General features: G+C 63.1%; 1 protein-coding gene across 2 annotated transcripts; it reads right to left on the bottom strand.

Moving 5' to 3' along the window:
* Positions 1-682: 682 nt before the first annotated feature.
* RNF44 (ring finger protein 44) lies at positions 683-17,431 on the bottom strand. Of its 2 annotated transcripts, none has more exons than XM_082291736.1 (11): positions 17,267-17,431; positions 5,289-5,469; positions 4,679-4,895; positions 4,025-4,192; positions 3,674-3,850; positions 3,326-3,487; positions 3,124-3,248; positions 2,873-2,960; positions 2,608-2,729; positions 2,420-2,519; positions 683-2,179 (listed from the first exon to the last, which is right to left on the bottom strand). In XM_082291736.1, exons 2-11 carry the CDS (start codon positions 5,393-5,395, stop codon positions 2,117-2,119), a joined length of 1,329 nt encoding a protein of 442 aa, XP_082147862.1. In that variant the 5' UTR covers positions 5,396-5,469; positions 17,267-17,431; the 3' UTR covers positions 683-2,116. The 2 variants fall into 2 exon arrangements, with proteins under 2 accessions (XP_082147862.1, XP_082147861.1); XM_082291735.1 differs by lacking the exon at positions 17,267-17,431 and adding an exon at positions 16,677-16,692.
* Between the last annotated feature and the right edge of the window lie 1,163 nt (positions 17,432-18,594).

Below are 18,594 nucleotides of genomic sequence, written 5' to 3'. Positions count from 1 at the left end.
GCAGCACACGAGCTGTGAGCTTTCGAGTCGCCGTCAAAGGACCGTAAGGCTTTCCTGGCTCCCTGGGCACCGCGAGGGCGGAAGGGGAGGAGGGGGGCGTCTCCGGGGGCACGAAGCCGGGGACTCCTTTGGTTATCTGTCACTGAGTGAGGGACGGGGAGGGGGCCGGGGTCCTGCCCAAGGGGCACCGAGCCCAGCGGTGCCGGCGCCCGTGCCACGGCGGGGCCCTCGGCCTCGACGCTCCGCATGGAGGGCGGCCGCCGGAGAGGTGGGAAAGGGCGGCGAGGGGGAGCCGGCCCGTAGCCCGCCGCTGCTCGCCGCCCTCCGCGCCCGACCGGGCAGCGACCGGGGCCGGCCGACCGGTGGCTGGCACTGCCCTCCGGCCCTCGGCGTGGGGAGCGCCGTCGTGCCCACCCACGTTCCGGGCGCGGCCCCTCACCTCGCACCCGGCCGAGCCACCGCCGGGGGCCAGCCCCGTGCCTGCCCCCCGCCCCGCGGGGAGCCGCCCCCTCCCACCCCGGTCCCTTGCACACGCCGCCGCCGCGGGCACGGACCCCGCGGGGACGGCCCTGAAAGTCTCACGGTCCTGCTGTGGCGTTGCGGACATGTGCAGTACAGTGCATGGCAGTATCAGCTGAGCACAAAAACCCCTCTCCCCACCCCCCTCACCCCACAGCCGGCTAGACGTAGCCAAGACCACGTTCCAAGCTGGTCAGACATGCATGCATATTTGTGAACATTTACATAGGGCTGGCGTCCGCTCGGAGGCTCCCAGGCGTCAGCGACGCGCCACGAGGGGAGGGCAGTGCTCTCACCACCGCCCCTGCCACCGCCTCCCGTCACCCTCCTCGCTAATTAATCATGCAAAACAACGGCCACGCGGGATTGATGGAGCCGGGCAGCGGCGTGGCGGCTTCTCCCCCGGCCCCCTGCATGGGCAGAGGGGATACGGCGGCAGGGGGGCCGCTCACAGCTTCCCCCGCACCAGCCGGGCCAAGGCCTGGGTAGCACTGAAAATACTCCACGAGGTTATGAATAAACCCCCCCCCGGCTCCGGGGGCCACAGCCCAGCCCCTTGCTGCCCACCGGCCGGGGACACCGCGCCCGTCCAGCCAGCAGGACGGGGCACGGGGCTACCTTGATTTACGTCGTCGGGACAGAGAAACGAGCAGGAGCCGGGGGCTGGGCAGCACACCGGGGACACCACACGCCCACGGCCCCAGGGACGAGGTTGGTGTCCCCTCCTCAAGCCTGGCTGCCTTGCAGGATGCCACATGGCCTGGCCCCGGGAGCTGCACCGGCCGGGCACAGGGGAATGAACAGGGAGAAGGGCCAGGGCTGTGCCAGCACCATCCTCCCACTGGCAAAAGACCCCAAGCAGCCATAGCCCTCTGGGAGCTCCCCAGGGCAGCAGAGGCAGGAGAGGGGCCGTGCCGGGCTGCGTGCGGGAGCGGGGACAGAGGCATTCCTGTGTTCCTGCCTTTCTGCCCCAGCCACGCCACGGGGTTGCTGGTGTCCCACCTCGGCCGCACTCCGCCAGCCACCTCCTCCGGCTCTCCCCGGGGCCGGCCCGGCGCTCCGGCTCGCAGTGCCGCCGGCATCAAACCCGCAGCGCTCCCTCCTCTCTCCTCCCCGCGTCCTCCGAGAGCAACGCCGAGGGGAGGAGCCGCCTGCACGCCCCTGGGGCAAACGGCCAAGGAACCAAAAACTTGACAGAAATAAAAATGAAACAAGGAAAAAAAAAATATCGTAAAAAAAATAGTGACAAAGGGAAAAACCACTAATTCCCTAGCAAAGTACAAAGACCTGGAAAGTGATGGAGCAACAACAGCGTCTTTGGAGCACAGAGGGCACGGCCACGCACCTCCCGCCTCCAGCACAACACGATTCGGGGCCCTGGGAGCGCAGCGGGCAGGCGTCCGGCCGAGTCCGTGCCCTGGCGGGGAGGAGGAGGGCTGGCCGGGAGCCCGGACTGCTCAATGCTCACCACATCCGAGGAGAGGCTTTGGGGAGGGGGGGTAAGCGCAGGGTCAAGCCCTAGCAGCGGGCAGCGGCCCCCGCCCCGGCCCGGCGTCCTCGTCCTCTAGCGAATTGTGCGGCACAGCGCCTGTCAGCCTCAGTCCGCCTCCCGCTGCACCTCCGACGCGTCCGCCCGGCAGATCGGGCACGTGCGGTTCGCCTGCGGACAACCAGAGACAGAGGCAAGTGAGCAGCACCACATGGCACCCACTGGACCCACCATGCACCACTGGCAAGGCTGGAACCACATCCCAGGAGTGGCTTACCCAGCCTTGCACAGTGCTTGGCCCCAGCTCCCAGTGCACACAGGGAGGGAACTGAGGCCACCCAAAAGGCAGCACCCCACCCCCACGGCACCCTAGGGAGTCACCCCGCTTCCCACAGCGGGCACAGGCAGTACCTTTAACCATTTGTCGACACACTTGGCGTGGAACTCGTGGTTGCAGGGCAGGACGCGGAGAAGCTGCCGGGCCTCGAAGTCGCTGAAGCACACGACGCACCTGGGGGAAGCAGCCGTCAGTAGGGCCCCACTGCCGGTCACAGCCCCCCACCCCTCACAGGGTCTGCTCAGACGGGTGGCTCACTCACAGGGTCTGCTCAGACTGGTGGCTCTCAGGGTTGAAGCGGTAGGATGGGAGGTGCTCGATGTCTGCTTTGGTGAGTCCCCGTGGCTTGGCCTCCCCCAGCCGCTCGGCCAAGTTCAGCAGTGCCTGCAGGGAGATGCAGAAACCAGCTCAGCTCGTCTCATGTTCTGGCACAGCACCCCTCCAAGGCTCTCTCCTCCCAGAAGAGCAATCAGCAAACCCCCCCAGCTCTCCCATCCCATCACTGTGGGGAAGCCAAGCCGACGCACCTCATAATTCTCCATCTCTACATCATCCACGTCCAGGTCTAAGCTGATCGTGGGCCCCACAGCCGTTGGCGACACAGGAAGCATAGAACTGGGGGGGAAAGGACAGGGCAGTCAGCATGGGGCCACAATCCCCACCCTAGCATCCCCAGGGGGCAGAGCCCTCCCTCTGTGCCAACACAGTGCCACTGTGGCCCCCATCCACAGTGCGACCCCTGTCCTACGCATCCTACAATATCCCCACCAGTACTCACAGGAAATAGGGCAGGAAGCTCGGATAGTACGGAGGAGGCGGCGGAGGGGGTGGCGGTGGGGGCAGCGCCTGTTGCAGCCGGTACCGCTGGGTGTTCAGCCGCCGGGGCATCATATGGGGGTATGGCTGCAGGGAGAGAGGGGGCACTCAGAGTCATGCCAGCCCTACAGTGTCCCCAACCCCTCCACAGGACAGGGACTCACCACGCCAAATGGCAGTTCTTGGTGCAGCGGGTCGTGGGGGAGGTAATGCAGCGGCATGGAGGGCGACAGTGTGGGAGCGTGGTGAGACGGAGGGTACGTGAAGCCTGCGATGGGGTGCTGCTCCCCTCGCAGGTCCACGTCATTGTCTATCCTCTGCAGAGGCTGTGGGGGAAACAGTTAGGCTGGGAGGAGCATCCCAAATTACACCTCCCTGACGCAATGAAGACAGAGGCACCCTGGGCACCCTGCGTGCCACCCCCAGCTTAGACCCACAGGGGTTGCAGAAGGACAAGACCCCAAAGCGGTGGGCGCAGCACGTCCCCAGCCCGTCCCTCCACCCCAACTCACCATGCGTGGATGCTGGGCTTGGAGAGGTACGAACTGCCCCAGGGGGGCCATGTGGGGCGGCTGGTGGGGGGGCACTGGTGGCGGGGGTGGGTGCAGGATGTAATGGTCGCTGGAGATGATGGGGGGGAATGTCTGGTAGGAGACGGGAAGTTGTTGCATGGCACATGCCTGAATCAGCTGTGAGGAGAGACAGAGAGAAAAACAAGGGTCAGACACCCCTGCCCCCCACCCCAGGGCCTCCGAAGGACCCTGTGTTCCCAGAAACTTGCACTACAGTGGGCTTAGGTACCCACACGACTTCTGGGCATTCACAGCCCAGGCTGTCCCCAGGCGTCCCCCGCTGTGACTCACCGGGGGTGGGAGGCAGCAGAGCGGGTAGTGCTGTCCACTGAACATCACTGAGCATGCTGGGAGCTGCTGGGTGCTGCACCCAGGGATGTGCTGGCCAGCGTGGATGGGGAAGCCTTGCGTCGTTACGGTGGTAACCGTGTAGGAGAGAGGGACAGGTCCCTGGTGCACCTGAGGACAAGGTGCCGAGGGCACGGTCAGGGTACAGCCCTGGCTGAGCTGTCCCTGTCCTGACAGGGTCATAGCAGGACGCTGGGCACTCAGCACTGGGACAAAACACCTGGCATGCCCATCCTGCTGGTGTGGCCAGAGGAACAGGCTGAGCGAGGGCTCAGCTTGAGGGAGTTCTGGACCCCTCTTTCCTCCTCTCAGACACGGCCTCCAACACATCACCATTACCATGGATGATGATGACAGTTGTCACATGAACAACCCTACGAGGGGACTGTCCCCAGCCCCTGGGAAGAGGGACCACCCTGGCAGAGGGACCCCAAGATTTAAATGCTAAGAGAACAAGAGCACCAGCAGGCTCAGGGCTGGGCGATCCCAGCAGCAAGTGCCTAGAGGGGACCCAGGGACAAGTCACCACTCCAGACACCAGCCCAATGCCATCATAGGATCATACTTAGGAGTGAGGCTGGGGGCTGCAGCACCTACCTGGTCATGCAGATCCACCATGAATGGGTTCTGGTGGGGCGGGTGAGCGGCTGGGTGAAGCATTCGTGGCGGCGTGCTGGGAAGAGCGTAGGCGCGGGGCTCATCTACAGGGATGTGCGGCTGCTGGGGGAAGGCAGGGTGCACCTGGGGCTCATCCTGGCCCAGCAGGGTTGCCAGAGGTCGGTCGCGTCGTCCCCACTGACGCCTGGCAGAGGGGCTGCGGGGCCACCGCAGGAGAGAAACAGAGCAGGAGTGACCCCCCAGGCCAGGGGGGCACCACAGCCCCAGGCAGGATGGACACAGGAGGATCAGTGCCAGCCCAATGCCCAGGGTGAGATGCTCAGGGCATTGTGCCAGGCCACATCAGGCTGGGCAGCTCCAGAACCAGCTTCTCTGCTCACCCTGCAAGTGCCCTCTCCGTGTCTGCAGCATAAAAAAGACCCCTGCTCCCCAGGGACCCCTCACCTGGGCCAGGTGGATGTGCTTCCCTGTCAATGCTCCCCCAAGCCCCACTGGGAGCCAGTGCCTTGCCCCAGCAGGACCGGGGAACCGGCCCCACGTCCCCACGTGTCACAAGGGCCAGGGCTCCGCACCACCCTGCACCCCGTACCTTCGCCGGAGGTGGTCGGGGCTGCTGCAAGGTCCCCCCGAGAAACGGCGCTGGGCAAAAGGGGCAGAGGGCGGCCGCCTATTCACTGCCAGTTCCCATGGTCGCATTGGTGACGTTGGGAGATGGATGGGCACACGGGACCTCAGGCTGCAGGCAGGGCAAGATACCAGCACCTTGAATTCTGCAAGAGGGACAGCAGGTCACGGCACTGTCCCCCCACAGCTCAGTCTGCTGCTCCATCCCCACAAGGATGGTGATGCCGACAGCTGGAGCTCTTGCTGCTCCTCCACCTAGAGCTGCACCCACCCCATCTCCTGGGGCTGGATATGGCACTGAGAGGGGCTAGGAAGAGCCTGTCCCCAACCCCCTTGTTACTGTCCCTCCCCTTCATGGCCAGAGTCACCCCCCCCCATGCACGATACAGACACAGAGAGAGAGAGAAGCACTTATTTTTGGCACAGAGGAAAGAAAGTGATGAAGAGCCCTGTGGCTGAGGCAGCATCCCAGCCTGCTCACTGGCCAACAGGGAGCCTGAGCAGTGGCATGGGGAGTTCCCAGCAGGTCCTTGATGCTGCTCTGTGCTCTGGGGGGTGCTCTTTGTTGATGATCTCTTGCACATCCTACTCTGGAGTGACACTGCTGCCCCAGTGACAGGCGCGGGGGCTGGTGGTGGCAGCGAGGCACATGGCCCTTCTCTGTCAGGGCTGTGCACTTCAACTCCCTGCTGCAAACAGGGTGCAGCCACACATCCCCATGGAGCAGGCGACAAGCACGGGCTCTGCTGAAGCCAAGCAGGCAGCTCTGCTCCCCCAGCTGCTCCCCAAGGCAATGGGACAGGGGGAACAGTGCCCTGGCCCTGCCCCATCTCCCCTCCTGTACCCAGCCTGACTGGTGCTCCTGTACCAGAGCCCCCTTCCAGGACTCAGCTCGAACCCTCAGCCCCAGTGAAGCCGGGCACTGCACAGAGGAGACATCTGCATTTGGGGCTGGGCTTCCCCAGGCTCTGCTTTCCCAGGTCCCAAAAGGGCCTCCCTTGGCTCTGTGTATGTCCAACATCCTCCCTGGGCACCCTCCCACTGCCCAGCTTCCTTCAGCCTCCACAGGCCCAGGCCAGCACACAGCAGCAGCCACAGCCTTGGCACTGCAGCCCACCTGCCCCTAAATCCAGCTCACTGCAGGCTGGTGAGGTCCCTCTGAGAGCAGCTTCTTCAGCCCCACCTCCTCCTCAGTGCCCATGGCAAAGACACACTGGGGACAGGAAAGACAATTCAGGGACCTGGAGCCTGGGGAATGCTGCTCAGAGGGGGGATGTCAGCCCAGCAGGGAGAAGCTGCAGTGTCACTTTTGGGTGACAACATATCAACAACCACCGGGGCAAGTCCCGTGCCACACACAGGTCTCTTCTTATCCTCACCCTCATCTCCACACTACTGTGGAAGCTGAAAGCAAATTTCTCTCTTTGTTTTGGCAGGAAAAAGAAAAAAAAAAAAAAAAAGGGAAAAGCCACAGCCTGAGCCCCCCAGGAACCTGTCTGTGACTGTCACCAGGAAAGGGTGGTTCCTGGAACAGGAGGTTCCTTCCACACGGAGTTCATTCTGCCCACCTCAAAGCTCTGCCCAGCTGCAATGTGACCCTGAGTGGGCTGGGGGCCAAAATGCAGCAACAGCCCAGGTTTAACCCCACTCTGAAGAACCTTCTCTGAGGTGTTACTGCTTCCAGTTCCACATCCTCACTCTTGGAGCACACGTGGTATCAAGGTCCTGTGTGATCCAGCGGGACCTTCCAGACCAGGCACCACCAGCGATAGGCTTGGGGATGGGCAGCACGTCCGCAGAGGAACACTGAAGCCATACAGGGGCTCGCCTGTTCCTGGGACCACCAGAGCGGGGGGCTGCCTGCGCTCTCGGAACCCCAGGACAGCATCCCGAGGCAGGACGGCACCCCCGACTTGCGGGACAGTTTTGGCCCGGCCCCCGTCCTGCCACAACCAGCACCCATAAGGTGCCCACCCTCCTGTCCTGAGCGGGCACACCCGGCTCCCTCCGCGCTCACGCCGAGCAGGGTGACCGCGACCCCGCGGAGGCCACCGCAGCTCCGAAGCGAAGAGGATCGCGGTCCCGCAGCCCCTCGGAAGGGCGGAGGGAGGCGGCTCCCGGGCCCCGCCGAGAACAAAGTTAGCAGCGCGCCAGCGCTCACGCCCGGTGCCATCTGCTCGGGCAGAGCCGGGCTCCGGGGCTGCCGCCCGCCCCGGGGGTCCTGCCACCCCGCTGCCACCCGCCACCGGCTCCGTCCCGGCACCCCGAGCTCTCCCGTAGCCCCTTCCCCGCCGTTCCCACGCGAGCGCCGCCAGCTCCCCCCGGGAGCGGGGTCACCGCTGGCCCCGCCGCACCGGCAGCCCCTTCGAAAGGCCGACCCCGACCCCCAACCCGACCCCCCGGACCCGATCACGGGTGTCCGGGACGGCGGCGCACGGCGGGGCGAACAGCACATCCCGGAGCGCACCGACGAAGCACCCACCGTGCAGCACCCCGGGGAGGCACCGCAGCCACCGGCACCCGGGAGCGCACCCCAGCCCGCGCCCCCCGCCGCGGAGCCCTGCCGGTGCCGGTGCGGAGCTGTGGCTTTAAGAGCGGCCGCTCCGGGGCCATGTGCTCGGCGCCAAACAAAAGCAATAACAAAGGCGGCCGCCGGGCTCCGCCGCCGCCGCCCGGGGCAGGTGCCGCCGGGGGTCCGGGGGCCGGCCCCCGCCCCCGCCCCGCTCCCGCCCCCCCCGGCCCGCACGTACCTGCACCGATGGCCTGGGCCCGCCGCTCCGGTGCCGCTGCGGCGCCCCCGCCCCCTCCCTCCCGCCGCTCTTTGTTCGCCGACGCCGGGCCCGGGCCTGCCCCCCCCCGCCGGCCCGCCGCCGGCCCTCCCCTCCCTCCCTCCCGCCCGCCTCCCGCCGGGCCGGCCCCCCTCTCCGCCGCCGCTGTTTCCGGTGCCTCTTTGTTTTCCGCGGCGCGGGGCGGCCGCGGCGGGCCGGGGTGTGCGGGAGGTGCCTGTCCCTTTAAGAACCAGCGGGACGCACCGCACCGAGTCACAGCGCTCGGGGGCACCGGGGGCGCGCGCGCCTGGCGCGGGGGGGGAAGGGGGGGCGCCCGGGGGCACCGGGGGGGGGGGGGGGGCGGCGCGGTGTGCGCGCGTCCCACGTGACCAGGCGTGTCACGGTCCGCAGCCATCTTGGAGCGCGGGGCCGCCACGCGGGGCAGCGACCCCCGCCCGGGACCACCGAGAGGGGCCCAGAACGAGGGAAACCGGGCAGCCCCCGTCCTTCTCAAGGGGCTTGGTGCCGCTACCGGCCACGTCGCCCCGCTGCGACAGGCCTTAAGGCTGGTGGCAACGTACCTGCGCCCCCCGCATCGCTCCCGGGCCCCTGGTCACCGGGCTGGCAGCTCCGTGAGCCTGGTGGGCCGCGGGGACGGCAGCCCCGTGTGCCCGGGAGTCGCCCGTGTTTCTGTGCTGGTGGGCAGAAAAACCCGGGGGTGGGCAAGCAGGGACTCGGCTCCCCGCCACCTCCCGCGCTGGGACGGGAGCATGGAGGAGCTGCTCCACTCCCGCTCAGCACATCGAGCCCTCGCCCGCACCAACAGCTCTCCCAGGGCATCTCTAGCCAGTTCAAACTTTCACGCACCAGAAATGCCTCCTACTCTCTCACATTTAAGCAAGAAGCAAGAACTACTCGGACCATCTCCTGCACACCTGCAGCTCACCTGAGGGCTGGTGGCTAGTGCTGAGAGCTGGACACCGAAAGGCAGAGCCACCGGCTCCCTGGGAACTGCACACCAAGAGGCCAAGTCACCAGCTCCCAGGGAACCACACACTGGGAGGCTGTGCCACCGGCTCCCCGGGAGCTGTACAGCAAGAGGCCGAGCCACCGGCTCCCCAGGAGCTCAAGAGGCTGTGCCACTGGCTCCCCGTGTGCTTCAGCAGCACCGCTCAGGCACCAGTCAAATCCCCGTACTCAGGACGGTGCATCGCAGCAGCTCCACTGAGCGCCAGATGCTGCATCCGAGCCAAATTTCCCCCGGTTACAACGCACACTTAGAAATTCCCAGGTAGGCGAGCGAGCCAGCCGGCAGCCCTGATGTAATGCCTATAAACCAGCCCTCCCCTGACAGCTGGGCTTTAAAGTGCTAACAACCAAAAGGGAGCTAATTAATTTGTAGCATCACCCCTTTCAAAGAAAACCTCAGATCGACGATTTAACAATTCAGTAGCTCATTGTTGCAATGAGCAGTCAGATTCAGCTTTGCCCAATTCCAGCCCTGTGCCCAGGTCCCTTCAGGCCCCTCTCAAGGCTCTCACCTCTTCACCCCAAATCCAGGCGTGCAGGAGGAACTACACCATGCTCAAGGATCCTCCAGGACATAGAGCATTCTGGGGCGAGATCCCTCTACCATGACTGTCAGTAGCACCACGGCCAACTGCTTCTGTCCCCATGGTAGGAGACACACAGGACAGGAAGGCAGCACAGCAGGGCAGACCTGTGATGGTGTCAGAGCCACGCACTCAGGCAAGAACTCCAGCAGGAAGAGCCAAAGGACTGAATCAGCCCAAACCTGAACAACCACCCTCCAGGTCTGTTCCACTACAGCCTCTTTGCTTCAGGAGCTGGGGACTACAGGGAAGAGAAGGAAAACAGCACTCTGTCCTTTGACCTTGCCATTGTTTGTGGGCAGAGGCAGCACTGCACCTTCACAAGGCTGCCAGGACACAGGCAGAGCACCGGCAGCAGGCAGGGGCCACAGATGGTGGGTATCTGTGCAGACACTCCCTCCAGACCCACTCCAGCATCACCAGCTCCCCCACGGGCAGAAGCTATCGATGTCCTCAGGACAGCATCAGGAGAAGCCATCGATGGAACACAGCTCACACGCTGCACATGCTCCCTGCCCAGCCAGGCTGGATTGTTCCCATGGCACAGCCACACTGCACACAGCTACGCCCAGTGAGGATGGGGCACCACACATCCGGCCACAGGACCAGAGCATGTGGAAGCAGCTCAACCCACACTGTCTCAGGGACACAGCCATGCACACAGACACCAGCATCACAATGCCCCAAGTACAGGGCTCTGCCTGAAAAACCATGTGAGGGGCCCAAACGATGCTATGGCAAGACTGGTCACTGCTCCTAGCCAGGACAAGGGGTCCCAGTCCAGCCACGGAGACCTGTGACACCCATAGTGAGTGGACAGCCTTAGAAAGCTCTCTACCTGCAAGGGGCTGCTCAGGCTGAACCTGGCTGCTCCACAGCCGACAGGTGGCCCATCCTTTCCTTCAGGATAGCCAGGGGCCAGCAGGATGAAGTCTCCCCAAGCCCAGGCTCTTTAAGAGACCATCTGCTGCCACAGACATGCCACCTCCCTTGCCCCATATATAGGTCAGGTCTGACACAGGATTAGCCAGGGTGATCCAGTGGTGAGAGCACATCTCCCACTGGAGGCTTGGTCTGCCCTGTGTTCTCCCCGACACTAAGCGTGCCAATGCTTCACCTCCACATTCTCCTGGGCCTCTCACACGAGTCCAGAGAGAGAAAGAGGCCCCAGATCCTTCTCTTTTCTCCCCAGGCCCTAGAAAAAAAGCATGAAGAAACCAGCATACCAGCATCTAGCACACAGAAGCTCTCAGACTGCAAGGAGGGGGGAGCAGCATAAGTGTCCCTACCCTATCCAAGGCCCAACACAAGCACCAGAGGACATGGGACACTCCAACATCAGCAGGGTGAAGTGCTTCTCCACCGTGGAGATGGGGGAGCAAGGAGCTCCCTCCCTGCTCCGCACACCCGGTGGAGCCGAGTTCACTGGCAGTGGAGGCAGGACGCCTCCGCCGTGATCACACGCCACCCACTCCCACCCCCGGGCTGACAGCACTCCCATCAAACGCCTCCAGCCACACACACGTGGAGGATGCTGACATGAGGAGCGAGTAGCTGCACAGGCAGCGGAACTGATAACGCCCAGTTTCCTGTCGATCTCTCCCACGTGGATTCTCTGATGTCTAATAGCATGGATGAGCTGCACTGCAGAGGGAGAACTAGCAGCACCTTCCTCCCTGAGAGCCGGAGTCTGTAGCAAGCCAAGACCTCGGAGGCAGCATCCACACCTGACACCTACCCCAACTGACACCATCCAGCAAGTTCAAAGCAGAGTGAACACTCACAAATAAACAGTAAGCTTGCAACAAGCCTTCATTTCCTTAGGAAAGGGTAAATAATCTGCAGAGATCTCCACCTTCCCTAGAAGAGATCTCCACTTGCCCTAGAAACACCAGCACGACCTGAATAGCATGACCAGAAGGCTGCAGGTGCAGCAGCTGGGTCCAGCTTGGCCACCTCTGTAGCTCAGCAGCATCAAGGAATGGGTTGTGTCCTCCTCTCGCCTGGGTGGCCTCTTCTCCCCTGAACAGAAGCACACTGAACTACACACACCTCTGTCTGCCCAGGCATTTTGCAGCAGCCAGTTCCACAGCTCAGTTGCACATGGGTGGGAGAAAAAGAGCAAATGCCACCATGTCCATGCCAAACCTGCTGCCTGGGTAGCCTCCCCAGTCCTTCCTTTCCTTGCTACTATGAGACACTGCAATTCACATCTCCGTACTCCTCTGCCCTTCACTTTTATTTCTCATTTCAGACAGCCCTTTCCTAAAACAGACCCAATCTCTCTGGACAGAGCCAGCCCAGGAAGGAGGGATCACCCCACTTTCTCTTCCCCACACAGCATCCCTGGAGTCCCCACCTCATCTGCCACCTCTCCACAAGCATCTCTCTGAGTCCAGCCCTCTCTCTACATGCTGTGGACAGTGTTAATGGCATCTGTCAAGTGAGCGGCCAAGGGCAGGAGCGGCCAGGCTCCAAACACCTTCCCCACTGCTCTCCACTGTGCTCAGGCAGAGCAGTTCCTGCAAAGGGATACAGGCAGACCGAGGAGCTGGTGGATGGCGAAGAACAGTTTTGTTACCACTCAGCAAACGAAGCGTCTCTTGAAAGCGCTAGTGACAGTCAGGAAGTTGGGCTGGGTGGTTTGTTTTGCATTTTAAGAAGCCTGCAGGGACACCGACAACCTGCAACGATCATTTTCAGAAAGGAGCTCAGAGAAACTCAGGATTTTCAGCAACCATTTACCCTCCTTTGTCCTCAATTTAAAATTTGCCAAGAGGCTGCTTACAAGATGCACCAAAACAGGGAGTGACCACTACCCTAAGTGCAAAGGAGGTTTGCTGCAATATGTCCCCATACATCACTCAGAGAACCCCACACCAGTGCCTGAGGTTGGTTTTAAGAGCAAAAACATGACTTTCAAGCTGACAGCCCCCGTGCACAAAGCGCGACTGTGCAGTGACAAGAGAGCAGCCTGGGGCACAGGAGCTGCCTGACCTCTGCTACAGCTCTCGCCGGCAGATTTTTATTGTTCACCACTTTCCCGAAGCACAGGCACAGAGAGAAAACCAACTAAGACACTTGGCTCAAAATGCAAACGCAGCTAGGGAGCCCCACCAGCACAGCAGGGAAAAGACAATCTGCCGGAGGGGACCGCGCCTCAGCATTGCCAGGCTTGCGGGAAGAAGGACCAGAAAGTGGACCCTCCCTTCCCAGGGGCAATAGCCAAAGATGCCGGAGGCCTGGATCACCATGACACAGGCTCACCCAAGAGGAAGCAGCTCCTAACACAGAGCACTAGAGGCCAGTCCTCTGCTCTGCATGGTTGAGCTAAAAACCTTCATCCTGCTTTCCAGGGTAGCCAAAGAAGACCCAGAACTACAGCTCTGCAGCCAGTGAGGGCAGGTCTCCAGGGACCAGCCTGCAGCTGGAAGATAATATTCCCAAGGCTTGCAACGAGCGCTGCTTGTTGGGGACACTGCTCAACCTCACCCTCTGCCATGCACATGGCCAAGTGTGGAGCCCTCCCAAACCACCCCGCTCCAGAAAACCCAGACATGCCACATTGGACATGGGCCCCATGGGCTGCTTGTGCCCTCCAGGAAACAGCTCCTGCCCTGAAATGCTGAGGACTTGAAGGTGCAAGCATGGAGGAAAGGATAAGCTCCATGGTGCAGCTCTGCTGCCCACAGAGTCGGCAGGCTGGGTTCTCCCAATACCCTTGTGAGCTGATAGCACAGATCCACAATGCTCCCCTCTGGAACTGACCTGTGTCAGGGAGCCACGCAACACCCTCATGCAACTCCATGACCGCAGGGCTCAGGGCCTGGCTCTCCCAAGTTCCTGCACCAGTGTCAGAGGGCCTCTGGGAGGACTCTCCAGCACCAGCAGCTTCCTTGGATGTTTCAGCAGTCTCTGAACACATCAGACTGGCACCCTACGGACTGTGCCTGCCTGGTGGGTACACAAACCCCTTGGCCAACTAATCACCCACACACGGCAGGTGGCAAACCATGTTTCTCCAGACTGGTCCAAGCAGGGAGCCAAGGGATGGTGGGAAAATGCCGTGCACCAGCTCCTCAATAAAGAGGTGAAAACCCCAAAAGCATCCAGAAGCCAGGCTTTTCTGCCAAAAACCAGCGCTGTGCCGCCTGCCGCCAGCACCTCCCGAGCCGTGCCCTGCAGCCGGCCTCACGTGACGGTGGAGTGGATGCACACAGGAGGAGTGGCTGTAGTGACAGCGTTACAGCTTGTGTCCAACACACAGCTGAGCCCAGCAAATCCCAGCGCTCTGCAGCTCTCCTTTACAAACTCCACACACTGCGCAGGTACAAGGGCGTCAGTGAGAGCTCAGTGCCCACAGCCCCGGGAAAATGACACCTGGAGGGAGACAGCCCAGTGAGCACAGGGCTCCCAAACTCCCTGATGTCCACTAGCACAAGGACTGGCCCACACCAAGCACCAGGGACAAGGAGAGCTGTTCTTACACCAGCCACAATTGCCCAGGGCCAGCCCCTCTGCTATTTCAGCACACATACTCCTGGCAGGATAAGCAGGACTTCACCCTGTCCAACTCTGCTCCAAGGAACTTCCTATCACTCCCTGCTCTACCCTGGGTAGCAGAACTTGACCAGTTCTGCAGACATCTGCGAGAAAAGTGCTATGAGCTGAAGCCCAGCCCTTACCTGCCAGCTGTTATTTCATTCCTCTAACAGGTCCATAAACCAAGGATAATTAAATCTCTCCTAAACTCTCTTCCATTTAAAATAAAAATCTATAGTCCCTATTTCATTAGCTGGCTCTGGGTTTTACAGCTTGATCAATTCCCCTCACAGAGCCCTGGTCCCAGGCAGGCAGACGCAAACACGCAGCTTCCACGGTGAGGATCAATGGGATTCGCAAAGTCTCCTCTCCCCATTCCTTGTTCCTCGCTCACCAAAGGGAGCCACACAGCACAGCAGGTAGGGACAGGGTGTTTCACTGCTCAGGGGAAGACCACTGCCACACGTGGCTTCAGAGGTTGGAGTTAGCACCTGGCAAGAGCAGAGGCAGCAGCGATGCTCCCTCTCCAGTGAAGGGGCCCCCAAGAACACAACCACGACCCTAAAGGCGAAGCAGCCCAGCATGCCAGCAGGGTGACATCTCCCTGTTTGCTCACAGTGAAGAGGGACAAGGCTCAGCTCCCACAGCTGACAGCTGGAGGCAGAGCCCACCACAAGCACCAGCTGGGAACCAAGAGCAGCCACCACCTCTTTGACCTCTCTGCACACAAAGCGGAAGAGACTCGTCACTGAGACTCAGGCACACAGGCTCAGTGTTTCCTGCTCTTCCCAGCTCTCTGCTGCTGCCCTGCCACACAACACCTTCCCCCTGCCAGCCCACCAGGGATCCAGATGGCTCTTGCCACCCCTGCAAGCCTCTCCCTCTGCTGCAGCAGGAGCTTCCAGAGCCTGGGAGCAGATGCAGGGACCACAGCAGCAGCCAGAACTGCTCTGAGAGCATCCAGGCAGAGCCCACAGAGTGGACATCAGAGTGCTGGGCAGCCCTTGGCCTGGGCCAGCGCCCAGGTGCCGCCCAGCACCTATCACATCGTTTCCCTCTCTTCCAGGTGCATATCCCTTCCTCCTTCCCACCTCTGCTCAGCCAGAAAGCAGCAAGTTGCCACAGTCCAAGTCCTGTCAGTGCCAGGACCCACCATGGTGGCAGCCCCAGGGGAAAGTTCCAGCAGCCCCAACTGCAGTGAGCTCTGCCCTGGCCACACAATGCCAGTGATGGACAGACCACACCACCAGGGCCCAAATCCTGATCTGTACTGGAACCAGCTGGTACTTGCCAGGGGATATCAGGACAGATTTCTTGGACACAAAACAACCACCACTCAGAGTGCCCAGCTCCAAGCAAGGCTGGGGGAACAAAGCTTTGCCATCCCACCGAGACTCCTCACATGGCTGCGTGCAGGGAGGTGGCACTGGAGCCTCCCAAACACACACAGGTGCCTCCTGCCTCACCTCCCATGCCAACACCTGCCCTGTCTCTGCTGGCACCGTGTCGTGATATGGGGGGAGCATAGAGGGGGCACAGCTCACCTGCTAAACCTAACCTACTGCTCGAGGGGTGTGACACCACCTGGCCAGCCCCAGAGCAGACACCCAAAGGTGACAAACAAAGGCGCCCAGCAGGCACTCCGCATTAGCAGTATTTTTAGACACCACTATGGAGCCGGCCTTATTATTTTCATTGCAACGTGCATAATTACCCACCATGCACCGCAGTGACATCAGACGCAGCCGGCTCCCCTCCGACAGCTGCTCCTCCTCCCGGGGCTCCTGCCTGGCCCCGGGGACCCACCTGCCCCGCCGGGCTCTGCCCTGCGCATCTCCCCGAGGCACAAGGCCCCACCTCGAGGGGGGCCTCGAGGTCCTGGGGCGTCAGAGCCGACATGGGCGCAGGTGACAAAGAGATGGAGCAAGGCACTGGCACAGGACAGCAAGAAGGCAAGCGCAGGGATGATCTCTGGAGCCGCAGGCACATCCAGCCAGTTGTGCTGGAGCACAGGGCCGGTGCAGAGCTGGTGGACAAGGTACCAGCGCAAAACAGAGCTGCGCTCCTGGGAAGAGGGGCTGTCCCCACACGGAAGGACAGCACCGCACTGGCCGCAGAGCTCAACTCCTGCCCGGGAGAGCAAACCCTGGAGCGCATCCCAGCCGCCCACAACGCGGTCCCGCACGTCCTCCGTAAGACAGGGCTGCCACGGGCCCCACACGCAGCCCACGCTGCCAGCCCAGATCCTGCCGGGCCGGTGGCACGGCTTGTCCCACTGCCACCACCCCGGGTGCCACTACCCCCACCCTGTCACTTCGGGCTCGTTTGTTTCCTACCTCCTCCCCAGGGACAACTTTGCAAAGAGTTTCACCACTTCCCCTCCCGCTCCCTGTCCCACGCCGGGGCTTGCCCCGAGCTGGCACAGTTTACCGGGTCCGGGGGAACGGCGGACGGGACACCGCGAGATGCCAAGCGGGAGGACACAGCACGAGCCTCAGCAGCAGCCCCTGACTCCCGCCCGGCCGGGGTCGCGGGAGCCCCCGAGAAGGGGCTCCGGCCGGGGCAGGCCCGGACAGCCGCCGTGGGCGGCAGCGCTCCGGCTCCGGCTCTCTTCCCGCTGCCCCCCTTGTCCCCGCGGGGCTCCCCGAGCAGCGGGGGCTCCTCCCACCGCCGTGCGGCTGCACCGGGCCTGGCTGCGCTTTACGGCCGTTTCCCCGAGCCCCGATGCCCCGGCAGCCGCCACCCCCGCCCGCCCCGGCCATCCGCTCCCTCCGCGCACCGGGCCCGGCCCGGCCGCCCCCGCCGCACCGGGCCGCGCTCGCTCCTCCGCCCGCCGCACCGGGCCCCGCCGGCCCTGCATCCGCCCCATCGCTTTGGGCCCTGCCCGCCGCCCTCCCGGTCCCGCTGCCCGGGGGCTGCCCTCCACCTTCCCCCAGCCCGGGCCCTACCCGCCGCCTCCCCCTGGTGCCCCGGCCCTGCCCCGCACAGCCCGGGCCTGCGGCCGCCGCCGCGCCCCGTACCTTCGGGAGGCGCGCCCCCGGCGCTCGGTGCCGTGCCCCGGCGCTGCCCGCCGCTCAGCCCGCTCGCATGGCGCGGCGGCCGGGCCCGCCGGGCTCCGTGTCCGTCCCGGTGCCGGTGCCGGTCCCGGTGCCGCTCCCGCTCCGGCCTCAGCCCCGCCTCATGGCGCCCCCGCGCCCGCTGCGTCGATGGAACCGGCCGCGCCGCGCTGCCCCCCCCCCCCCGCGCTGCGCCGATGGGCGCGCCCGCCGCCTCCTGCCGTAATGAGCCCAAGAGCGGCGCCGCTAAACCTCACGGCGGTGCTCTTCAGCCGTAATGCTCCGAGTGGCAGCGCAGTGAACGCCGCCCTGGGCTGAGTCGGGGACGATCACAGAAATCACAGAATTATTTAGGTTGGAAAACATCTCTGAGATCATGCAGCCCAACCTGTGACCCAACACCACCATGTCAACTAGACCATGGCACTAAGTGCCACATCCAGTCTTTCCTTAAACACCTCCAGGGTGTAATTCCACCACGTCCCTGGGCAGCCCATTCCAATGCCTGACAAACCTTTCCCTGAAGAAATTCTTCCTGACGTCCAACCTAATCCTTCACTGGTTGCCAGGGAGAACAGGTCGACTCCCACCTGGCTATAACCTCCTTTCAGGAAGTTGTGGATGTCTCGGGACAGCCCTGGGAGGTGTGAAAGTGCCCCAGGACAGCCAGGGGCAATTGCAAAAGGGTGTCCAGCACCAGCCCCAGGAGTCTCGGGGGAGGCATCCTGGGACAGCCCTGGGGGGCTCCAGGGGTAACCCCAGGCAGCTCGTGGGGTGTCTGTGAGGATGCCCTGGAGCAGCCTTTGCAGGAGCTGGGGTGACCCTGGAGCAGCTCTGGAGAGGTTCACTAAGGGGTGGTCACAGTCTGTCCCCTGTAGCCCCTTCTCTGGTGTAGGGTGAGATGGGAACCTCAGAGCAGGCTGAGTGTCTGGGGAGACTCCTGAGTTTCTCCAGTATCCAGGCCCTGTGGGTTCCCCAGGGAACAGGGCCACGGATGCAGGGGTCCAACAGGCTGGCTATGCCCCACCACCACCACTTCCCAGCCCTTTTCTGCCTGAGCAGAGCTGGACAATCCAGCCTTGTCCTCAGCGGGTCTGAAGTAGGTCAGGGAGGCTGGACCAAGCCCCTGGGGAGGGGAGTGAGTGGCAGGGGGTGCAGAGGGCCCCAGGCACCTGCCCCAGTAGCCACAACACAAGGTTAGTGCCCACCCCCTGTCCTGATGGGACCCCAGTGTCCCCAGCCCAGGGGATGCAGGTCAATTCCCTAACCCCTCTTTGGTCTCCTGGGGTGGT

The sequence above is a fragment of the Coloeus monedula genome (assembly GCF_965178545.1).
Source record: "Coloeus monedula genome assembly, chromosome: 15".
NCBI lineage: Eukaryota > Metazoa > Chordata > Aves > Passeriformes > Corvidae > Coloeus > Coloeus monedula.
The sequence above is the reverse complement of the archived record's forward strand: the minus strand, read 5'-3'. Positions and strand labels throughout refer to the sequence as shown.

Excerpts from the sequence above, each read along its gene's own strand:
- RNF44 (XM_082291736.1), bottom strand. The coding sequence starts at position 5,395 with ATGCGACCATGGGAACTGGCAGTGAATAGGCGGCCGCCCTCTGCCCCT. Across the intron at positions 4,193-4,678 it reads TGGTGGATCTGCATGACCAG|GTGCACCAGGGACCTGTCCC; the intron begins GTAGGTGCTGCA and ends CCTTGTCCTCAG. Across the intron at positions 2,730-2,872 it reads TAGAGATGGAGAATTATGAG|GCACTGCTGAACTTGGCCGA; the intron begins GTGCGTCGGCTT and ends ATCTCCCTGCAG.